At 41.4% G+C, this 23,511-nt stretch overlaps 1 protein-coding gene and 2 pseudogenes across 6 annotated transcripts in view; all 3 read left to right on the top strand.

Annotated features, from left to right (window-relative positions):
* Nt5c2 (5'-nucleotidase, cytosolic II) overlaps positions 1-23,511 on the top strand; it is an 89,290-nt gene that overhangs the window by 58,159 nt on the left and 7,620 nt on the right. For all 4 annotated transcript variants that reach the window (XM_029531059.1, XM_021194076.2, XM_029531108.1 and 1 more), the window contains 8 exons: positions 11,077-11,194; positions 12,168-12,263; positions 17,261-17,352; positions 17,476-17,533; positions 18,487-18,580; positions 19,760-19,813; positions 22,592-22,675; positions 23,445-23,486. In XM_029531059.1, the coding sequence (XP_029386919.1) occupies positions 11,077-11,194; positions 12,168-12,263; positions 17,261-17,352; positions 17,476-17,533; positions 18,487-18,580; positions 19,760-19,813; positions 22,592-22,675; positions 23,445-23,486 (638 nt within the window). The remainder of the gene's footprint in view (positions 1-11,076; positions 11,195-12,167; positions 12,264-17,260; positions 17,353-17,475; positions 17,534-18,486; positions 18,581-19,759; positions 19,814-22,591; positions 22,676-23,444; positions 23,487-23,511) is intronic.
* LOC115062502 lies at positions 20,312-21,575 on the top strand (annotated as a pseudogene). The gene has a single exon (XR_003842455.1). The product of XR_003842455.1 is annotated as an SNRPN upstream reading frame protein pseudogene (transcript).
* Positions 20,326-21,577, top strand: LOC110318813 (annotated as a pseudogene). The gene has a single exon (XR_002380380.2). The product of XR_002380380.2 is annotated as a small nuclear ribonucleoprotein-associated protein N pseudogene (transcript).

Raw genomic sequence — 23,511 nt, 5'->3', positions numbered from 1 at the left:
AATATAGAAGTGGATGCCCACAGTCATCTATAGGATAGAACACAGAGACCCCAATGGAGGAGCTAGAGAAATTACCCAAGGAACTGAAGGGTTCTGCAACCCTATAGGTGAAACAACAATATGAACTAATCAGTANCCCCAGAGCTCGTGTCTCTAGCTGCATATATAGCAGAAGATGGCCTAATCGGCCATCGTTGGGAAGAGAGGCCCCTTGGTCTTGAAAACTTTATATGCCCCATACAGGGGAACGCCAGGCCCAAGAAGTGGGAGTGGGTGGGCAGGGGAGCAGGGTGGGGAGAGGGTATAGGGGACATTTGGGATAGCATTTGAAATGTAAATGAAGAAAATATCTAATAAAATAAGTTTTAAAAAAAAAGAGTGCTAAAGCAGAAATTAGGAAAAGCTATCCTGCTGCTAGCAGAGCATCTCAGGACCTCTGGTTATTGGCTTGTTATAAATACTCAGTAGATGCACTCTGGTTTCATTTTATTGTTACTGGAGTGGACTCAACTTTCTTGACATTTAAGTGAACTTTTTTTTTGTGGTTTGTTAACTTGGACTAGAGTTTCTGCAGCAGTTGTGTACCCTCACCACACTCACTGCAGTAGAGGCCTTTCACATGAGAAGAAAGGGGTCTAAAGGAGAATTATGCAGAATTGCCATGCTGTTCTACAGGTATCTCGAGTCACAGTACTTTTCTCCCCTTTCTGGTGCTAATTCATAAAACTTGGTACTTCTAACCTTCGTTGTTGTGGGGAGACAACAACAGGGTCTGTATCACAGGCTAGCCTCACACTCCTTATGTAGCCAAGGGCAGATGCAGGTTCTTTTCTGTCACACAAGTGTTTTGTGCCGGCAGTCTTACGAAGGAGTCAGATTGGGGGAATGATTGTCACGTCATCCAGGGGATTACACCATGGCTCTTGATTTCTTAAAGCTTCTGTGATATTTCATGGTTTCTAAACTTCCATCTTTATATCCAACTTGTTATGTACCTGAGTTTTAGTTACTTAAGACTCTTTGAAGGAGGTAATAAGAATATAGGATAACTTTATGAAGCCAGAGCTGCTTATATTTGTTCTCTAACTCTTTGTACCTAAAAAATTTTCACATGTCTTGATTACACAGGTCTATAAAATAGGAATACAAATAATTTGCTGATAATAATAAAAATTAGTTTAAAATACTTCTTTGGTATACATTTATTAAAGACAAAGGCAAATTTGTATAGCTAGTGAGATACATATTTGTTTGTAACTTTTACACAAAAGAACTAAGTCTTGGCAGAATGTCTATGGGGTCCCACCCTGTTGTCTTTGCTGGCCTGGAACCTGTTATATAGACCAGGCTAGCCTTAAAACTCATAGAGATCTGCATGCATCTCCATTCATGGTGCTGGGGTTAAAGGCATATGCCATATCTGGCCGTAACGCTGTAATATACAGTAATATTGGATAGTTTGATTTTATAATCATCCATGCTGAGAACACTGATTCATATAAATATATAGTATAAAGTGTCAGTGTATGTTTAGGATAATTTCAGAAATTGGAAATTCTTTCCTAATCTCAAGTCAAAATCCATTTAACATTTTATCTATCTACCTAGATTTCTATTTTTAAGATTTATTTGCTTTTATGTGCATTAATGGTTTTGTCTACAAATATGTCTTTCTGTCTGTGTGAGGGTGCCAGATCCTATGGAACTGGAGTTACAGACAGTTGTGAGCTACCACGGGGGTTCTGGGAATTGAACCCCAGTCCTCTGGAAGCTAGTGTTCTTAACTGCTACGCCATCTCTCCAACCCTGCATTTAACATTTTAAAGGTGAACCAAGTCAGCAATAGTAGTTTTTAAAATAAAAATTCTAACTGCATCCATCTAGCATTTGATATAAACATTCTGAATTATGGTATGAATACTTTTTAAGTATTTGTGTAATCAAACCATTATATTTCTAAAAGAACAGAAAACTTTATATACCGTAAAACCACTAAATCATAGGTCACATATAATAGTCTCATGTTTAAGCCTGTCGTGTGGTGTGACATACATGTGGAAAGTGCCATGTGTTTATAACAGGTGTGCAGGGAAGTCCTGTCATGCAGTATGGATGACCACTGCCGAAAGTACTTCAGATGCATCATCACAGTTGATTCTCAGTTGACTTTTGGCCATTGTGCATTCAGAACCTCAAGTATTGCCAAAGTTTTCTAGTCCCACATCCAGTTCAATCACAGATGAGTCAAAATCCTTGCTTAGAAGTTGTGGCTTAAAGTATAGATACACTTCTTCAAAAGTATAATGTATATGAACCTCCTTCAGCTGGCAGACTGTGGCTGGCTCAAAGAATATGAGTTTAATTCTTGATTAACTGGGTTACATTTTAAAACAGAAAGATTAGAGAAAAACATCTAGGTTGTCAGTAATTGATCTTTATTCTGTCAAGCAAGTCAGCTGTAGTTGAGTAGTAACTTTTTCATTCAGGCAAGACTGGAGTCCGTCCTTAACCACTTCACATGCTGTTTCCTGGCCATGACAGTGGGTGTGGAGAGACGTTACAGAGTCGGAATCCCAGGGCTGTTGTCTGGGAAGCATTAGCAAACCAGTGGCCTGCATCAGCCTGACTAGAGCATACATAGATTTAGACAGACAGTTCCTAGACCGAGGTAATTGGCATCTTTTCTGCCCAGTCTAGACCTTTTAAACTTATGTCATCTTCTGAAACTTAAGAATATCTAATTTTGTGTCCTTGTAGTATAGCATGAGCTGTGAGTGCCTTCAGGATAAAAGCTATTAGTTTGTTTTTGGGAAAAATGCATTGGGTTTTAAATATCTCAGAAATGTTTCAGTTGTGATGTTCAGTTGGATTTTGTTTGTTTGTTTGTTTGGTTTTTGGTTTTTGTCTTAAATAGTACTGAAGATACAAAGTCCTGATAAGTATGTAGATATTCTCAAAGGAAATTTTCAATTGTTATTATTTTTCCCTTTATTTTACAGTAAGCATTCTTTTATTTATTCATTCATTTTATATCTTGATCAAAGCCCTCCTTTTTCCTCTCTCCTCATCCTTGTCCTCTTCCCTCTCCCTCTCCCTCTCCCCTTCTCAGAGAAGGCCTCCTACCCCAGGTACCAACCTGCCCTGGCACATCAAGTCTCATCGGGAATGGTAGTATCTTCTTCCACTGAGGCAGACAAGGCACCCAGTTTGGCAAAGGGATCCAAAGACAGGCAACAGAGTTGAGTCAGAGATAGTCTCTGCTCCGATTGTTAGTAGACTTACATGGAGACCGAGCTGCACATCTGCTGCATTTGTGTAGGGGCCTAGGTCCAGTTCATGAATGCTCTTTGGTTGGTGTTTCAGTCTATATGAACCCCCATGGGCCCAGGTTATTTGGCTCTTCAGGTCTTGTGGTGTCCTTGACCCCTCCAGCTCCCTCAGTCCTCCCCCTACCAACTCTTCCCATAAGATTCCCTGAGCTCTACCTAATGTCTGTCTGTAGGTCTCTGCACCTGTTTCCATCAACAGCTAGCTGAAGCCTCTCAGTTGGCAGTTGTGCTAGGCTTCTGTCTGCAAGCATAGCAGAGTAGCATTAATAGTGTCAGGGGTTGGTACTCTCCCATGGGGTGGGTCTCAAGTTAGGCCAGTCATTGGTTGGCCATTTCCTCAATCTCTGCTCTACCATTATCCCTACATATCTTGTAGGCAGGGCAGATTTTGGATCAGAGGTTTTGTGGGTAGGTTGGTGCCCCCCTCCCTCCACTGGAAGCTACAGATGTTAGTCACTTCAGGCTTCATATCCTCCCAGGAGCTCCCCTTTCCCAGGTTTCTTGCTTGTCCCAGAAATGTCCCCCCTACCCATTTCTCTTCTCATTTCCAGCCCTCTCATCCCTGTCCCCTGCTCTTTTCACTCCTGATCCCTGCCTTCATTCCCTTCTCCACTCCCTCTCCCACCCAGTTCCTTCTCTCCATTCACTTCTGATGTCTATTTTATTTGCCCTTCTGAGTGGGATTCAAACATCCTTCCTTGGGATCTCCTTATTACCTAGTTTCTTTGGGATTATAGCATGGTTATTCTGTACTTTATGGCTAATACCACTTACAAGTGAGTTCATACCATACACGTCTTTCTGGGTCTGGGTTACCTCACTCAGGATATTTTCTAGTTCCATCCATTTGCCTGCAAATTTCATGATGTCCTTGTTTTTATTTTAATAGCTGGATGGCATTTCTTTATGCAGATGTAACACTTCTTTTTTAAAATTCATTCTATTTTTTGTTGTTTTTGTTTGTTTGTTTTGTTTTTCGAGACAGGGTTTCTCTGTGTAGCCCTGGCTGTCCTGGAACTCACTTTGTAGACCAGGCTGGCCTCGAACTCAAAAATCCTCTTGCCTCCCGAGTGCTGGGATTAAAGGTGTGAGCCACCATGCCCGGCTTTAAAATCCATCCTTAGGTTGAGCTATATCTGGCTTGTTTCCAGTTTCTGGCTATTACGGATAAAGCTGCTATGAACAGAGCTGAGCAAGTGTCCTTATGGGATGGTGGAGAGCTGTATAGCTGGGTCTGAGGTAGAACTATTCCCAGTTTTCTGAGAAACTGCCAAATTGATTTCCACAGTGGTTGTACAAGTTTGCACTCCCACTGACAATGGAGGAGTGCTTCTCTTGTTCCACATACTCACCAGCCTGTGCTGTCACTTGAGTGTTTATTTTAGCCATTCTGACCGGTAGGTGTAAGATGGAATCGTTTTGATTTGCATTTCCCTGATGACTTGGTAGGTTGAACATTTCTTTAAGTGCTTCTCAGCCATTAAGATTTCTCTGTTGAGAATTCTGTTTAGCTCTGTACCCCCCCCTTTTACATTGGATTATTTGGGTTGTTGGTGTTTAATTTCTTGAGTTGTTTATATATTAAACATTCTTTTAAACTCCCATTTGTATTTGTTTGCTTGCCTGTGTGTTTATTAGAGTTTTATTATGTATCTGTACCTGGCCTGTACTAGACTTGGCTGTGTAGACTTGGCTGGCTTTGAACTCAAGACAGTTCTGCTTTGGCTTCTTAAGTGCTAGAAGGCATTCGTATGGCATCATATCTGGCTTACTACTTTTCAAAAAACCATGGACACATGTACCTGAGTGAACGTAAGCCCCTCGTCTGTGGGTAACAGCAGAGAGTGCTTGGAGGCCCTGGAGCTAGAGTGTCAGGTAATCTAGGTGCTGGGACCTCAACTTAGGGCTGTGTGGATGAACAGGAGGTTCTTAGCTACTGGGTCACTTTCCTGCTCTCTGGCTTGGTACTGTTAAACAAGTAAGTTTCTTAGTTACCATTTAATTTTGTTTTTCAAGAACGGAAATATTGGCAGTATTTTAAGGCTCACTTATTTACTTTATGTATTTAGTAACTTGGAGGGTTTAAAAAATAATACTAAATGTGTCCCATTATTTCCAAACTTTTAGATCATTTGTAATCCCTTGGGTTAGAGAAAAGTTTTTGCCTGTGTCTGTTGCTGGATCAGTTTTTGGGCTGTTATTTATAGTAGAAAAAGTCCTGATAACAGTTGATGTGGAACTAAGAAGGTTTTATTAGTATTTTCTCTTTCAAAAATACTTATTAATGTATTTTCAAGTTATAATTACAGAGAACTAATGCCACCTAGCCTAATAATTAAATATAAAGAACATTGATATTGATTTCATATACAGCCTAAAGGCTGATGACCTCTTGGGTGGGTGGACTGTGTTACTGCTGTTCATATTGTCTGGTAGTGATGGTTTCTTCTAGTTGCAATGTCTTTAGTATTTTTAGATACTACAGGCAACCATTTCTGCTGTTCCTATGATTACCATCTTTTACATAAAAACAAACAGGAAGCCACAACCTAGGACTTAAAGTAGTCTCTCCTATAGAGTGAGACATAATGTGTATCTTAAAAGTATCCATGTGTTTAAAAAATACACATGTATATTCAACTCAATTATTTTGGGATATTTGTTTTAACTCTGAAATCCAGTATTATAATTCTGCTTACTGAGAAAAAAATGTCCACTGACAAAGTGAAAAGTTTTAAACTTTCCTTTCATTACAGATGTAGACATTTCATTAGACGTATAGCAGCATACAGTTGATATGGTGCGTGTAAGGATGACACAGGTGCTGCGAGGCAGAAGATTGGTACAGGGAAGTTCAGCATAAGTAGATACTTGGAAGGCAGATGGGGCTGCTTTGTTTTTTGGTTTCTTCTTAAATCAGGCTTCCGAGCTGTAACCAGTGTAAGCACCATTTACCAGCCAGTGTCTACAGCAGGACCCTGAAAGCCGCTGGAGCTGACTGATTTAGTCTTCTCTTACTCTTTTGGCCTAAAATTTTATTATCAGACTATCAGACTTGGCTTGTATTCCTAACCCAGGTTGCCAGAAGAAGAAAATAATACACAATACTTAGGCTTATTTTCAATGCTCATATTTTGTTATAGTCAGCTAGAACTAATGTCAGTGATGTTTGGAGGCTCCTAGACTGGAGCGCAGTGGTAACTCCTGTAAACCTATCTCCAAATGTTGTCTCTCCCTTCAGTTCATCACAACAGTTTAAAACCAGCTTTGTTTTTGTTTTGTTTTGTTTTGTTGCTTTGTTTTGTTTTTAACAGGAAAGCCAGTGTAACTCCTTCAAGACTGGAGTGGCACACACTACCTGCATCTGCCTCATGTGAGTTCTCGTTTTGGGCAGCAGTGCTCTGCTGGGCTGCAACCTCTGTAGAGGTTTGCCCTTTATTTTTCTAAAGTCTATAAGCTCCTCACACAGTGTGTCTTGGTGACAATGGTAAAAGATGCGTAAGCGTTCCAAGCTTCTGGCAGAACCTTCCCTTAGCCCAAAGGAGCGCTCCTGCTAAGCCAGCTCTGCTTTGGGCGGGTGGGCGCAGCGTCCACACAGAGCAGGGCCCGCAGCTCCGTCCCCACAGCATGTAGTCATTTTTGAAGAGCTGTTTTTCCTTGCAGATTATTGAGTAAAGAATATCTTTAAATGCGCTCTGTAGCTTCAACTTTCAAAGCTTTGGCTGTTCTCTTTATAGTCTTGTTACGTAAGCTGAGAACACTGTGTGCTGTCCTAGTGGCTAAAGCAGGGTGGTGTTTTGTTTTCTTTTATTTTTTCCTATTTCTTTTGGACTTTGGCCCTTAAAACAATTTCTTTCTTTGTCTTTGGATTTTGGGTAAATTAGGCTAGGCACAGAATCTTCTCCAAGAATAAGTAAGCAATTCATGTGAGATTGTCGCACTCAGAAACCGTTGTCCAGTGTTGGAACCCTGGGAAGTTGGTTGTGAGAGTCATGCTCAAAGCTTTAGATTATTCGCTTTCCAGTTTTGTGAGAAAAACTGAAGTTAGAGCTTTTGCAGCTGTGGCAAGGCATAGAGCTCTGAAGCCTGAGGGGATAGAGGCCGGTCCTGCAGGGGTCTGTGACCAGTGTAAAGGGTCCACTTGATGGGGGAAAAAAAGATGAAGTTTGTTTTGTTTTTTTATTTTTTAACTTTTCTTTTTGAGACAGGATCCCATTAAGCAGCCCTATGTGGCCTGAAGCTCATTGCGTAGGGCTGTCCTTGAACAAGGAGGTGTGCCTGCGTCTGCCCTGAGTACTTCTTTTACCTTCATCTGTGGAGAAGGTAGCACTGCATAAGCTTCATGACATTTTGCATCCGGGTCAGAATGAATGTTGTTTTTTTCCCAAGGGACATTTGAAAGAAACATCTAAAGCCCTGTTTTGTGAAGCACAGTTCTACTCTTTCAGCTGTGGCTGTATTTGATATAGGTCTACAGATGATTTAGTGACCTGGAGTGTGCACTGCTGAAATGATTATCCGAGAGGCTTATGAAGAGATGTCAATAGCTTGTCCCTTGCTGATTAATATAGGGCTTGGTGAAATAGATAGCGTTGTTAAAGAAGTACTTGGACTCTGTGATAAATCCATCCCCACCCAAGACTAGGGCAGTCTGTTCTGGCCCAGTCGGAAAAAGTACGAAGAATACAGTGTGCTTCAGCATTCAAGCTTAAGCTTTGGTGGCCTGAAAAATCTGGATGCTCATAGCCACAATTACAGACCCCAGCACAGGCTTCTGGCTCAGACTCAGGTACACTTGAACCCAGCTCAGGCCAGTGAATGCAGAGGACTCATTACACTTCTGGGAAGTACCATGAACTGCCTTAGAGATAGGAGACTTAGTGTTTCTAAGGTGAATTTATAGAAAGTCACTATAATTAAATATTTGAGAAGTTTTGCCCTCTGAACACAGTGTAAGTGTGGTATTTTGGTTTTACCGTTGTTTCTTTAGGATTTAGAATTATTTTTGTATTTTTTTCCACTGGTGAGATTGTTTCCTAGGTATGCCAGGAAGCTATATCCATAACACCTCAGTAACATGGCTGCCTGAGGATGTGAACAGTAATAGTATCACTAGACATGCTAACGTGCAAGTGAGAGATCTCACAGATTCCACATTAGTTAGAAACCTACAGGCATCTAATGACTACTGATAGAGAATTACCCTCTCCCTGGGATAGCCCCCTAATTGATTATTTAATACAAAGTAGTCAGCCTTGAAATCCTATTCATACAAGCCACACTGACTGGGCTCAGTCACATTTATGTATTTATACATATACATGCATTGGTGTGTATATGCAACAATAATAAGAGGCCATTAATTTTAGAGGAAGTAGGGAAAAACACAGGAGGGTGGAGGACGACTATATGAAAGGGAGAATTTATGCAATTATATTAGAATTTAAAAGCTTTATTAAGAAAAATAATGCTAAATTAATTAGACCTTCAGTTAAGATTATCTCATGGACATGGTTTTCAATGACCAATTCATCATAACTCATTAACCACAGAAAATTGTCAATTTAGGCATGAGTTTGAGAGTGGTGGGAATAGGTCTAATTTGTTTGTTTCTTTTTAAAGATTTGATTATTATGTATACATTGTTCTCCCTGCATGAGTGGTTGCACACCAGAAGAGGGAACCAAATCTCATTACAGATGGTTGTGAGCCACCATGTGGTTGCTGGGAATTGAACTCAGGATATCAGGAAGAACAACCAGTGCTCTTAAACTCTGAGCCATCTTTCCAGCCCCAGGTTTAGTTTTTAATCTTTATTTTGAGGGCATATTCAGCAAATTATCCTTTTTGAAACATCAATAATTGACAAATATTTTATATGAGCTAGATCTTAGAAGAAAAAAGTCAGCTGTTCTGGATTTTTTTTTTCTTGTATACTTTTGAATTAAATAGGATTTTTGATTTTTAATGGGGAAGTTAATTTGGGTTTTTAGAAATTTTGTCAACAGGGGCTTTACAATCAGCATGGCATCATGGCTGGGGAAGGTAGGTGAAGGATGCTTATGTTTGTTTTTCAGTGTAGATGAGTTTTGTACCAGGGGTACCATGCTTTACTGGTCACCAGCTCTTACTCTGCTGATAAACGTGAACATGCAGTACTTCCTTTACCTTTGCCACAAGGCACATCAAACAGATTGGGAATTCTGTGTTGAAGGCTTCGGGGTTTATTTTTTTGTTTTGAGGGATCATACCATAGGTAGAGAGGCTAAAGTAGAAGTTATGGGAAGAAAGAAGTCTAGCTGCTTTTGAAAATACCCAGAGTAGCCGGACATGGTGACACACTTCTGTAATCCCAGCACTCGGGAGGCAGAGGCAGGCAGCTGTCCCTGAGTTGGAGGCCAGTCTTGTTTTCAGAGTGAGTTCCACAACAGCCAGGGCTACACAGAGAAAACTTGTCTTGAAAAACCAAAAAAAGAAAAGAACATATCCAGAGTTAATGTTAGGGAAGAACAGCAGCTGGAGGAAGGGGTTCCTGGTGAGGTCAGGGGCAGGGGCAGGGGCAGGGTATGCCAGCCAGGAGGACTCTTAACAGGTAGAGACTCTGGGAGACTGGCACCCAGACTCGACTTTGATATGTTAGGCACAACAGTTAGCAGTTTGTCCTGGATTTGAGACCTAACAGTACCAGTTTAAATAGGCAGACAGATGGCAAAGTCCAGTTTGACTGTGGGCTAAAGACAATTGTAGATAATTGTAGATGGGAGAACTGTAATGACATAACAGGGTTGAGACTGAGAACCGAGTAGATACCTTTGTCTAGGCTGGAGTTTAGGAATAACAGATTTCTGAAATTTTATTGGTTTTTGTAATGTGACCTGTTCCTGGAAACAAGGAAGGTTGCTAGCCTAAATGTACCAATTGGAAGAAGTATACTTGAAGGAGTGACATTTTATTGTTGAGCTGCAGTGCTAACACTTAAGCTCTTTGTGTCAAATTTTAGACATAGTAAAGAGAAACCAAATAGCCTGAACCCTGTGCCATTTAGCTCTTATTGAACAGTATGCTTATGAAGCAGATTAGGAGAAATAAGTAGTTTTTCACACACATTTGCCTGTGACCACAGTGATTGCCATGTCTGATGAGCCAGAGTTTAATATCTAATCTCTGGTTTGCAAAATAGATTTTGCTCATTGTCTTAGATGTGTTTTCTTATGGTTTGTTTGCAGTGATACTCATGAGGAGTGGTTTTGCAGGTTGTAGCAGTGGTAGGCCTAACAGCTGTTTGGGCTGATAAGATGCATTGACAGATCAGATAACTGATTAGAAGACCACAGAGCAACTACCAGAAAAAGCTACAATTAAAGTATAAAGACAAGAGGGACAAGCTGTATCAGTTACAGTAAAGCCTCCAACAGATGCATACCTCTCTTACCAAGTTTGCTACTTATTCAGCCTCATTGTTAATATCATAGCTGTGTAGAATTAGATTGCCCCCCACCCTCCGGCACTAAATTGTGTGAGTCAAAGAGTAGATAGAAGAAAAAGTGTTGACGACAGGCTAAAAACTGTTCAGATAGAACCTGTTTCTGCCAATGACTGAATTTCCTTAGCACGGGCTGTAATACAGAATACAAAGTATGAGGGAAAAGAAGAAAGGAGGAATTGGGAAAAAGGAGAGACTCATTCATTTGGCCTGACTTCTCCTGGCTGTCCTTCCTGCTGACTAATGAGCCTCCTCTTTGTGCAGTGTACAAGTCTCCAGAATATGAGTCCCTTGGCTTTGAGCTTACTGTGGAGAGATTAGTTTCCATTGGCTATCCTCAGGAGCTGCTCAGCTTTGCATATGACTCTACATTCCCTACCAGGTAAAATTTCAAGATATTTTTGGATTAAAACTACTTTCCCTGTCCCAAAATTATGAACTCCAAGCTTATCCCTGTCCCTGCAACAATAAACGTTGATTGTAAAATTAGCAGAACTTTCCATACATTTCCTCAGTCATCTGCCACTGTTTCTTCTGTGTTCCCACTCCGTTCTCTGCCCATCTTCTCCTTCCTCTTCCTACCCCCTTCCCTTTTCCCTCTTTTCCCATCCTCCTCAGCAGTATATGTATCCCAGGCTGGACTGGAACTTGGTCCTCCTGCATCAGACCCCACGTACCTAGTGCTCAGCTCTCTGTGCTCCTGAGTAGAGCTGAGTCAGGAAGACCCACTGGTGGGTTGTTAAGGCTGAAGGATGCCCCTCTTGGCTTCTGGAGGGTAGTAATATGTCCTGCTGATACGTTTAACTTGGTGGGAAGAGCCTTGTGGCACTTTGCATTTCTGGATTTGATAGGGAAGAGTTAAGATTATGAAAGACATTTGTTTGAAATACTGTCACATTTGCTCCACATGTAACATTGAATACTGGAAAATACAAGTAGTTCAATGTCCGAAGAAATTTAAGGACTATTGTAGAAAGATAGCAGCTTCCTTAAGAGTCGGGGTAACTTATGCTTGTTTGATGGCGCCATTACTCCAGAACACTACCTACATGGAATAAATATTACTAGTTGCACTGAGAGTCCTCCCTGCCCTACCTTCCATCTGCCTCTGCAAGTGCTGGGATGGATCCTAGGGATTCAAACACAATATGCAGGCACACTACAGCTGAGCTATGTCTCCAGTCCAGCGATTTATTTTTTAAAATGCGTGCACTTACTTAGTGTATATGGTTATTTTGTTTGGGGACTATAGCTAAGGTGCTACAGAGCTTGAGTTAGGTGAAGCTCGTGCACAGTGATTTGAGCTCATATGATTGCTGCATGACTTGCACTGTCACTGTCTCCCTTTCATGTAGAGGACTTGTCTTTGACACGCTCTATGGAAATCTTTTGAAAGTCGATGCCTATGGAAACCTCTTGGTGTGTGCACATGGATTTAACTTCATAAGAGGGTGAGTACAGAGAACCCTTAGCCTCTTGGGGGTGGGGGTGGGGCTGGGGGTTGGGGGGATGTGTGTGCACATGTGCATGTGCCCCGGAAATGCTCCATCTTATTTTATTTATTATTATTGTGTGTATGTATATGGAGTGTGCACTGTGGCACAGTGCGTAAGCAAGGAGGTCAGAGGATGGCTTTCAGGGTCAGTGCTTTCTTTCTTTGTGGCTTCCTTCCAGGGATTGACTTTAGTCATCAGGTTTGCACAGTGAGTTCCTGCAGTGCCCCTTGCTGTCTTGTTTTTTGAGCTGGAGATACAGGGGATGCGGGCAATTTGGCTAGACCGGATGGTCAGTGAGCCTGAGAATTGAGCAGCCTCTACCTCCCCAGAGCTGGGATTACAGGCATGTGCCTCTGTACCCTGGTTTAACACGTGGGTTCTCACACTGACCTCAGGTCCTTATATGGTAAGCACCTTACCAGTCACTGTCTCTGTAGCCTCTCTAATAATTTAGTAGGTAAATGACGTAACACTGTCTGCACAGGTACTGTAGTCATTGAGTCATCCCTTTATATAAGCATAGCCAAGGTATTAGTAATTATATTTTGTTTCTGTCTTCTAATTATATAGCACCCAAAAAGCTAATTTTGAAGCTTACTAAAAAAATTACACTTTAGACTTAGTTTTAGACTTAAGTTCTAAGATATTTGTTTGTTTGTTTGTTTGTTTTCCCTGAGACAATTTCTCAGAGAATTTCTGGCTGTTCTGTAACTCATTTTGTAGACCAGGCTGACTTTTAACTCACAAAGGAGTCTTCTGTCTCCTAACTACTAGGATTAAGTCTTGACACCTGGTTTATTTTTCCTTTTTAATACAGAAGAAATACACACATAAGTGTCATTTGAAAACTTTTGAAGTGTATAGCAATTTAAATGATTGAAATTTTTATTAACTAGTACATTTTGATCTTTGAGTAAATATTTTCAGACATTTGTATAATGAATTTTTTTTTTTTTTTTTGAGACAGGGTTTCTCTGTGTAGCCCTGGCTGTCCTGGAACTCACTCTGTAGACCAGGCTGGTCTCGAACTCAGAAATCCACCTGCCTCTGCCTCCTAAGTGCTGGGATTAAAGGTGTGCACCACTACTGCCCGACCATAATGAAAACATCTTAAAACACAGGGTTAAAAGTATAATGTACCCTAAATACAAGGTAGTGCTGGGCACAGTCATGCCTGCCTGTAATACCAAACTCCTCTGAAAGCTAAGATTGGAGGAGCTTTGAATTCAGGAGCTCTGTGCCAGTGCCTGGGTAATATAATGAGACCCGTCTCAGAAATCAGAAAAGATGGGAAGAAAGGCTCCATGTGGTGGTGTATGCTTTTAACATCAGCACTGTGAGGCAGAGGTGGGCAGATCTCCGCATGTTTAAGGCCAGCCTACTCTTCATAATGAATTCCAGGATATCCAAGGCTACATAGAGACAGACCCTTCCTCAAAAAAAAAAAAAAAAAATGATGGCAAGGTGGGGTAGTAGAAGACAGTTGTAGTAGACACTCAGATGTAGGGGTCTGGGTCTGATCTACAGCACTGTAAAAGGAAGGAGGGAGGAAGGGGTAAGGAGAGAGGAAAGGTAGTGGTCTTAAAACAGATAACTTATATTTATAATATCTTCACTGTCTTTGCTAATTTGGGAGTTTCCTCTCTAGGAAGCAGTAAAATATAAGTTATAAATATATAAATATCTACTTTTTTTGGTGAAACATCTAAGGGTTTTTTTTTTGTTTGTTTTGTTTTATTTTTAAAAAACACACAATTTGGGGGTTGGAGAAATGGTTCCGTGATTAAATGCACTTGTACTTACATAGAACCTGGGGTCCATTTCTAGCCCCCAGCATGGTGGCTCACAACTATCTGTAACTCCAGCTCCAGGGTATCTGCGACCCTCCTGGCCTTCACAAGCACCCAGCATGCACATGATGCATATACACACACAAATGCAGGCAGAACAATGCAAACATAGTAATCTAAAAACAGAAAAATTGAAAAATAGAATGTGACATTTGGGTCATAACTACAACTTGAAATAAAAACATTTTATATTATGCTTTCATGTAATTTTCCTGAATTGTTTATTCCTGATGGGAAAGTGCTAAAGTCATCACAGTCACATTGGAATAATTAAAGACAGTGGTTTTGGCAACACTTGTAGTAAGAGGCATAAATTAACTGAAATTGTGTCAGAACATCCTTTAAGTCTGAGGTCATAGCAGTGTCCCACTTAGAACTGAAGCACATTGCACAGTGCTGTTGAGCAAGCCTCATTGCATAACACAGGCTCAGAGATGTCTCAGATGTACATGGTACAATTGGAGTAAAGTGAATATCACCTTGACCTCTCAGAGCAGGCCAGGAAGGCCACATGCACCTCCTGGTGTTGTAAAGGATGCTTTTGTATCAGGAAGCAGGATGTACATGGAACATGATTACATGCAGTATCACCGACCTAAGCTCATCATGTCCAGATACTGTCACTGTCAGAAGGAGCCCAGTGAAAATGAACCAGGGTTCTGTTTATATCTGTGAAGGGATTTCATTGTTCTGGCTATGAGTTGAAAGGAAGGCAGAGGGGGAAGAATGAGAAGCAATTCAGTAAATTCATTTTATAACCACTCTTAGAATACAAGATGCACAGGGGTAGTGGTCCACTTCTGTAATCCTGACAGGAGTCCATAAGGAGTTCAGGTCATCCCTGGCTACATACACCAGTCTAGACTACTTTATATTAAACAACAACAAAAAAGGTCTATCAACCTGTTGCAGGAAATATTAAAATATTAAAAAGTCAACCCTCCATCTCTCCTGCCCCGCCAGTCTGTGTACCGGTACTGGCGGGCTACAACACTATGTCTGGGTGGGGTCTCACTCGCTCAGGCATGTTCTCACCGCTGAACTACTCTCTTCTAGCTAGCAAGCTCATCTCGCTTCCACACGGTGGCCTCCACACCCCATGAGCAGCCATCTCAACACCTAGTTACCCCAGTAGAAACATAACTCTTAAAGCTTAATTATCCAGTCAGATTTATATAGCAATAAGATCACAATTTACAAGATGCTAATACAATAATTTCAGGGCCAGTTGATAATGATAAAACTTTAACCCAACTATTCTAACCTTTAGATAACACCGCGTCCTCCTCCATTCTGGTTCTTCTCCCTCCTCCCTCCTGGGACCTCTCTCTCTCTGTCTCCACAACTCCTAGCTCCTCCTCCCTTTTCCTGTCCAATCAGAAGCCTGCCACTGCCCTAATATGATTGGACAGAGAAAATTCTGCAACATTTCACCCTTTCTGTTTAATTAAAAAAAAAAAAGACTCTCTCAAAATATAAATTGAACACAGCTATTACCATTTTGTAGTTTATATGGTATAAGATAGACCTAATACCCAATCCACATCAACTTGCTATACATAAAGTTTCAGTGTAACTTTTTTGGAAATACTTTTGATAGTATTTCAAAAAAAGTCATTTGTGGGTAAACATAGATTCATTTAAGCTTAGTGCAAAAGGAAAACATATTAGGGAGAGAATGAACATGGTGGGACATTTCAGTTTTTAGGGTGCGGTGGCGATGAGCTAAAAAGGAGGTCAGGGTCCATCTTGCTTTGTCACACCTTGTTAGCCTGGGGCTGCGGGTCACAAAAATATGCCAGTGTTCCTTCCAACTCCAAGTAGATTGTTTTTTCTGTTGTGTATGATACATTGTTTTTCCCTGATCAGGAATGCAATGACTAATCTAGATATCAGTCAGTCTGAGTTGTGATTGCTAAAGCAGCTGCACCAGTGATTGTCTAAAGCCAGCTTTCACTCACTGGCTGGAGGGAGGGCGTGCTAGTGTTGCCACCTTCTGCCAGAAAGCCAAAGAGATGGCTTTCTACTTAGTCTTTAATTGATTAGAAACTTTGTTTCATAAAGATGATGAAAGGGGTTACTAACCATGAAACTATTATGATTTTATGGTCCTGACTGGAGTCCATACCATTTGAACTTAAGTACCTTAAATAGGAATTTACCCAACTTATACTTGTGTATAAGCTTTATATTTGTTTTCTTTGTCTTTGTGGGGATGTATGTGCAGGTGTGTCACTCAGTCACTTTCCACCTTATTTGAGATACTGTCCTTGCTTTTGCTTGAATGGTGAGCCAGAGTTCCACTCGACCTGTTTCCACCCTTCTTCCTTCCTTCCCCATGGCTAGGGTTATAGGCACACACTGCAGTGCTTGGCACTTACGTGGACATTGGGATTCTAAACAAAAGTCCCTCTTTGTGTCTGCATGGCAGGCACTTTCCTGATAGGGCTTGCCTTGCAAATCAAGTAGGTCAAGTCAGAAGTTGACCCGCTTTCAGTAAAAAGGGACAGAGAAAAGCACAGCTCAGACAGAACGGAAGGCTTGCTCTTTGTTCTACACGCCGTCCAGGAGCAGAAGTGTCCGCTTAGGTGTTACAGCAGAGGCCAGCATACCAGCACCGACAGGAATCCTTTCTAGGTTGTCCTTGCCTCTCTTCACAGTCACTTCCTTCTGCTTTTAGACTTATTTATCTTAAAATTTTATTTACTTATTTGTTTTGAGACAGGGTTTTCCCCGTGTCCACCCTGGCTGGCCTGGCTGCCAGCGCTGGGATTACAGGGGTGAGCACCTGTTCATGCACTAGTCTCCTTAAACGTTTTAAGTTCCCCTTGAGTTTTAGAGTTCCCCACGGCCTTCTTGTAGAGGTTGGGTTGTGGGTTCTTAAGTTACCTCCCTAGTACAGGGAGAGCCCTGGGTGCTGTTTATAAAGAGTGCTGTTTAAGGGCTCACCCTGAGCCTGTTCACAGCTGCTCGGATTTAATATGTGAACTCTGGACTTTCACATGGCCATCAACATATTTTAATAAAACATTGAATAGTGATGATTCCCTACAGTTGTTAACTTTTTGTATATCAATTAATTTTTTTTACATTTTCTTACAGACCAGAAACTAGAGAGCAGTATCCAAATAAATTTATCCAACGGGACGACACTGACCGGTTTTACATTCTGAACACACTCTTCAATCTCCCAGGTAGTCACCTCTGCTTACTATGCACGCTTCCCCTTTGTCCCAGGACCACATGTTCCAGGAAGCTGATTAAATCAGCTTGATTATGGTACTTACAGCTTATTAATACCTTTTCTTCATTTTCAGAGACCTACCTGTTGGCCTGCCTAGTAGATTTTTTTACTAATTGTCCCAGATACACCAGGTATGTTTATACTACAATTTTCTTTATCCAGTTGATTTTTAAATTAATGTACAGGGTTTTAGAGAACTGGCCATTGTAGGTCTTTTCTGCTTTTCTAAAGTGAATTTAGTGCTAGTGAGAGATGCCACATTGCCAGCCTGAGAGATGGACAGCGCCAGCAGCTCCATGCAGGCTCTCACCTCCCACACGGCCCCTCTCCTTGCCAGTGTGCTGCAGCCATGTTTGGAAGGGACCACTTGTGACTGGGATTGAAGACGGCCAGCAGAGGTGCTAATTGTGACAACTGAGTGGGAGGTTTGTGTGATGCTTATCTGTCCAAGCAGAGTTGCACTGAAACCCCCGACTCATTTCACAGCAGCTGCCCAGGAGCCATCCCGGGACGCTCATGTAACCTCATTCCCAGGCCCAGCAAGAGTTCACCAAGGAATAAATAGTGTTTATTTTCCGTAAAGCAAAAATTTGCCTAAGTCTTGCACAGGCTAGCCTTTCCTTTTGGGGAGCTGTGTGGCCATTGCTTGATGTGTAACAGCCTTCTGTGTTAGAGTCTGCTAACTTCATATCTGAGGCCTTACCCACTTCAGGGCAGTTTGGTGGAAAATGGAATCCAGATAAAAAGATAAAAATGAACAGTACCTTTTTACCTAGGGACAATGCAGTAAGGTCAGGGAGAGAGAACCTATGTTCTAAATGTCTGCTCAGTGAGGACCTGTTTCTAAAAGTGATGAACTCGGTATTTTGGGACCTTGGCCTTTTAATTCCATCCTGTAAATTATCCTGTCTCATTGTGTTTGCACACAGTTATAATATTCCATATAACAATATTCTGGCCATTTTAATGCTCAGATGCATTTTGATTAGGGAGCGGTTCCTAGCTAACCACAGCCTGTACCACATGATGGGGAACCTTGGTCATTTCATTCACCATCTGTCATGTTCTTTTCATCTTTCTGTAGTTGTGACACAGGATTTAAAGATGGGGACCTCTTCATGTCCTACCGTAGTATGTTCCAGGATGTAAGAGATGCAGTAGACTGGGTCCATTACAAGGTATTTAGAAGCTGCTGCTTTACCCTCCTCTCCCAGCATGCATCTGTGCTCTGATACTAGCTTTGCAAGTGGGTATGTGCACATAGAGCAGAATGTTCCTTCTTTTAAAAAAGAATGGAGAGGGCCTGAACAGATGGCTCAGATGCTAAGAGCACTGGCTGCTCTTGCAGAGAACCTTGATTCAGTTTCTAGCACCGCTACAGCAGCTCACAGCCATCTGGGACTCCAGTGCCAGGGGATCTGACGCCCTCTTATGGTGTGTCAGGGCACCAGGCACGCATGTGGTACAGACATGGACACAGGCAAAACATTTACTCGTACACATTAACAGAAAAATAAATCCTCTTAAAAGCTTTCTTTTCACCTTTAAAAGGAGTTAAGAGAAATTTGCCTCTTATGTTTATTCTTGTCCGACCATACTGACAGAGTTCCTCAGTCTCCAGGCTCAGCTTTTACATTTTATTGTTTGTATTTCTTAAAAATATTTGGAAGAATTTTAGTATATGTAATTATACTTACATCTTTTGTTTTTGTTGGTCCATTTAAATTTTGTTCGAATAACTCCCACTAGTTAGTATTGGATTTATATTTACTATAAACTTTAATAAACTATGAAAAGTTTTAATTTTCTATTTAAAATGTGAATAATGTTATATTTGAAGTCTTTTTGTTTAACATTTTTCATTTTGGTAAACAGAATATTTATTTGTTTGATAGTCAGTACAAGTTTTCTAGTAAAAGTTAACAGTGGACTCACAGGTCAGGTGTGGTAATGTACTCAACAGTCCGGCACTGTCCAGGTTCAAGGCTAGCCTGGGTTACAACGTAAAGCTTTGTCTCAGACAACCAATCTTGATTTGTGAGATAGACATGATATCCTAAATCTGTAGTCTTAGTACTTAGGGGGCTAAGGCAGGAAGATGAGCCAGCCGGGACTATAAAGCAAGAACTTAAAAAATAAAAATAAAGGCAGAGACAGGTGGATTTCTGAGTTTGAGGCCAGCCTGGTCTACAAAGTGAGTTCCAGGACAGCCATGGCTACACAGAGAAACCCTGTCTTGAAAAACCAAAATAAATGAATGAATGAATGAATGAATGAATGAATGAATGAATAAAGAAAAGATAAAAAGGACCCACCCCCGGTTTTATTCTTTTCTTATTTTTTCCTCTTCCTCCCAGGGCTCCCTTAAGGAGAAGACAGTTGAAAACCTTGAGAAGTATGTAGTCAAGGATGTAAGTATGGAAATGGGAAACAGGTCTGCATGGTGGCTCCTTTTGCCTTGTAGAGACATGAAGGCCAAGCCTGTTTATCATGATGCAGATGAGGAAAGGCAGCAGAGTCACAAAAAATGTCTGTCAGCGTGTAGTTTCATTTGTTTTCCCTGTTTTCTGAGAAACAAGACTTTGTATTTAATGTTTTATCTCTAATTATCACAGCTAGACGGTACTGTGTGCACAGCACCATGCAGTGATTGATACCTCCTTACACTGTAATCTTCATCAACTATGAGTTAGACGCTACTGATACCTTTAAAGATGCAGAATAAAGAAATGCTTAATGTCATGTGGAAGGTCACACAGTTAGAAGGTCAGTCATTGGCCAAGACTCATACCCAAATCTTAAGCACTGCAGATGATCCATTAAAAAGTGTGCATGGGTCTGACTGACTTAAGTGTCTTCACCCTGTTAGCAAAGAATAATGAGCACAGCTTTAAGATACATTAAAGACAAGTGGGGGGGAGTGATTTGCAACACAATGGAGCGAGGAAGGGATCGCTTACACTTGAGAAGAACTACTGAACAGCACGTGCCAGAGGTCGAGGTCCAGGTCAAACGTAGAAGGACAGCCTCACTGAGCAACCAAGAGTGTCACTTGTACCCACAACGTTCTCAGCAACAGCAAGTTCCTGTGGTGGATTTCCAGGCAGAACTAAGACAGGCATTCTTAGCTGAGACACCAAGAGGTGGTTAAAGCAGTATTGCAACTTCAAGGTGGTAGAATTCAAGGAGAACAGGACCCATCCACTGTTTGTGAAACTTTGGTCAAGCTTACCCTGTTTGTTAATAGCCTGCATCCAAACCTTTATTTATAGCCCTTCCCCAAGTATTAAGGATCTTGAAATTTTAGTGTTAACAATGGCTATTGTGGAACAGCAATCATGACAGTGGGTAAGAGTAGCAAGATGCTGCAGCACATTGACTATAGAATGAGATGTATCCTGCAAGATGGGAGAATCTTCATTGGCACCTTTAAGGCTTTTGACAAGCATATGAATTTGATCCTCTGTGATTGTGATGAGTTCAGGAAGATCAAGCCAAAGAATGCAAAACAGTCAGAACGTGAAGAAAAACGGGTTTTGGGTCTGGTCTTGCTACGAGGGGAGAACTTGGTTTCCATGACTGTGGAGGGTCCACCTCCTAAAGATACTGGCATTGCTCGTGTGCCTCTTGCTGGCGCTGCAGGTGGCCCTGGGGTTGGAAGAGCAGCTGGCAGAGGAGTACCAGCAGGTGTACCTATTCCCCAAGCTCCTGCTGGATTAGCAGGCCCTGTCAGAGGTGTTGGAGGCCCATCCCAGCAGGTCATGACCCCACAGGGAAGAGGCACTGTTGCAGCTGCTGCTACTGCTAGCATTGCAGGAGCCCCAACCCAGTACCCACCAGGACGGGGAACTCCACCTCCACCTGTAGGCAGAGCAACCCCACCTCCAGGCATTATGGCTCCTCCACCTGGTATGAGACCACCCATGGGTCCACCCATTGGGCTTCCCCCTGCTCGAGGGACACCTATAGGCATGCCCCGTCCAGGAATGAGACCCCCTCCACCAGGAATTAGAGGCCCACCTCCCCCAGGAATGCGTCCACCAAGACCCTAAGATACAGTTGATAAATCTCAGCCCTTCTCTTCCCCTAAAGTGCTTCTTGTGAAATTGTGTACCTGCAAGCGTTTTGACCCCTTTTACTGCATTAACTATAGATAATAAATACATAGAGCAATTCAAAAAAAAAAAAAAAAAGACAAGTGGGTATCTTAAAGAGCTAGAGTTCATAGTATTTTTTACTAACTTAAAAACTTTTTATAGTTATGATGCAGTATTAATGTTACTGTTAAAGGAATGTATGTGGAGTACATAGGAAGTATAGATGTGCGTGTATATGTATGTTATAGATGTACACATATATGTGTGTATAATCGCAACTTTTATGTGAGGCTACGCTGTTTAAAACATGAAGTCATGGGCTGGTTTTGCTTCCAGCTGCAGGTGACCTGATACCGTCACCTGGCCCCTCCATGGACGTGCACACCCCACAGAGATTGATAACTAAAAATAATAAGACATTTATCCACATATGGAATCCTAAGATATAGTAAGGTACTTTTCTATAGAGTAAAGACAAAATGCAGTCATTATGTCTCTGGGTTTATGTCACCATCCCTTCCCCTCCTGTAAAACTGCCACCTGCCTCCCCACCATCCCTACTCCCTTTCCGTTATTGCTTCAAGAAAGACCACTGAACAGTTGGACCCAGTCTGTGCAAAGGAGCCTTCTTGTGAAAAGTGGCACTTTTGTTTCTAGGCACATGAGCTGTTAGAATTTCCTTATTTTTCTTCAGTTGAGTGTGGATATTTCTAGGTAGCACCTGTACCTATTGTTATATTCTGCAAAGTTTTATGAAGCCATAGTGTGTATAGTAGCAGAATATTTAATAATCTTCATACAGAATTTTAGTACAGTTTGAAAATCAAGTTCTGAACTTCAGTATAGGTAAATCCCATACTTTAGGAATCACAAAGTAATTTAAACTCTTTCCTGAGGCAGACATAAAAATGGTAAAGATCTCGTACTAATGGCCATACACCTTCTTTTAAAACTTAATAATGTAGGTTTTTAAATGCAAATTTCTGAAATCAACCAATCCTTAAAAAGGCTGTTACCCTGTCCCTATGTGGTCAGAGTTACAGTCTGTGACAACTTACACTGACATCCTTTGTCACTGTTTCACCATTTCAGGGCAAGTTGCCGTTGCTTCTGAGCCGAATGAAGGAAGTAGGGAAAGTGTTTCTGGCCACTAACAGTGACTATAAGTACACAGACGTAAGTACTTAATGTCTTTATCTGTTTATCCAGGGCGGGCTGTTGACCCAGAGGACTGTGAAGCCAGTGAGGAGGGCTAACAGTGCATAGGACAACAGACATGCTGGAGTTACTGCAGTTTTTTCCTAAGCATCCTTTTTTGATTGTCACAGTGGCTATTTAAAAGTTTTAATTTGGGAAGTTATTTAAAGGATTTGTGCTAATATACTGACTTCTCTACCTTTAAGAACATTATCTGAGAAATCACACCCTTTCTTTTGCTGTTGGAAATCCTGTAATGAAAGGTGATAACAATCTTTTGAATCTTAGAAATCAAAACTTACCATCTCTTAATATTTCAATTTTTAAAAATCATGATTAAAGGATACAGAAGGGGGGAACAAACCACACAAAGTTGAAATTTAAACACCTGACTTTTGCTAATGCAATTATAGGCTAAAGTCCTAGCAGCAAGTTCTGCCCTGCTAGTTCTGCAGTGCACTAGCTTGTGGGAGCCACTGGTTTTCTCTGAGCCCTTCAGTGTTTCTTTTTTCCACACTTGACTTGAGAGCTGTCTGGGGAAGGTGGGTGAGAGTGTGCAGAAGCAGCTGTAAGCCTGTGCCCTTCCTGAGAAGCCGGCCAGCCTTTGCCTGATGAAGTATTAGTTTTTAACTTCCCCTGCCATGATTTCATAAGCTATGGAGAAAATAAGAATGCCGCTAATCTCACATTTAGAAGGCTTGTGTATGTCTTGAGCAGAAGTCACATGTGCACCTTTCTTTTTCCCCAGAAAATCATGACTTACCTGTTTGATTTCCCACATGGCCCCAAGGTATTATAGTAATTTATTATATGTC

The sequence above is a fragment of the Mus pahari genome, chromosome 1 (assembly GCF_900095145.1).
Source record: "Mus pahari chromosome 1, PAHARI_EIJ_v1.1, whole genome shotgun sequence".
In the NCBI taxonomy this organism is placed as follows: Eukaryota; Metazoa; Chordata; class Mammalia; order Rodentia; family Muridae; genus Mus; species Mus pahari.
This window is presented reverse-complemented; position numbering and strand designations above follow the sequence as displayed.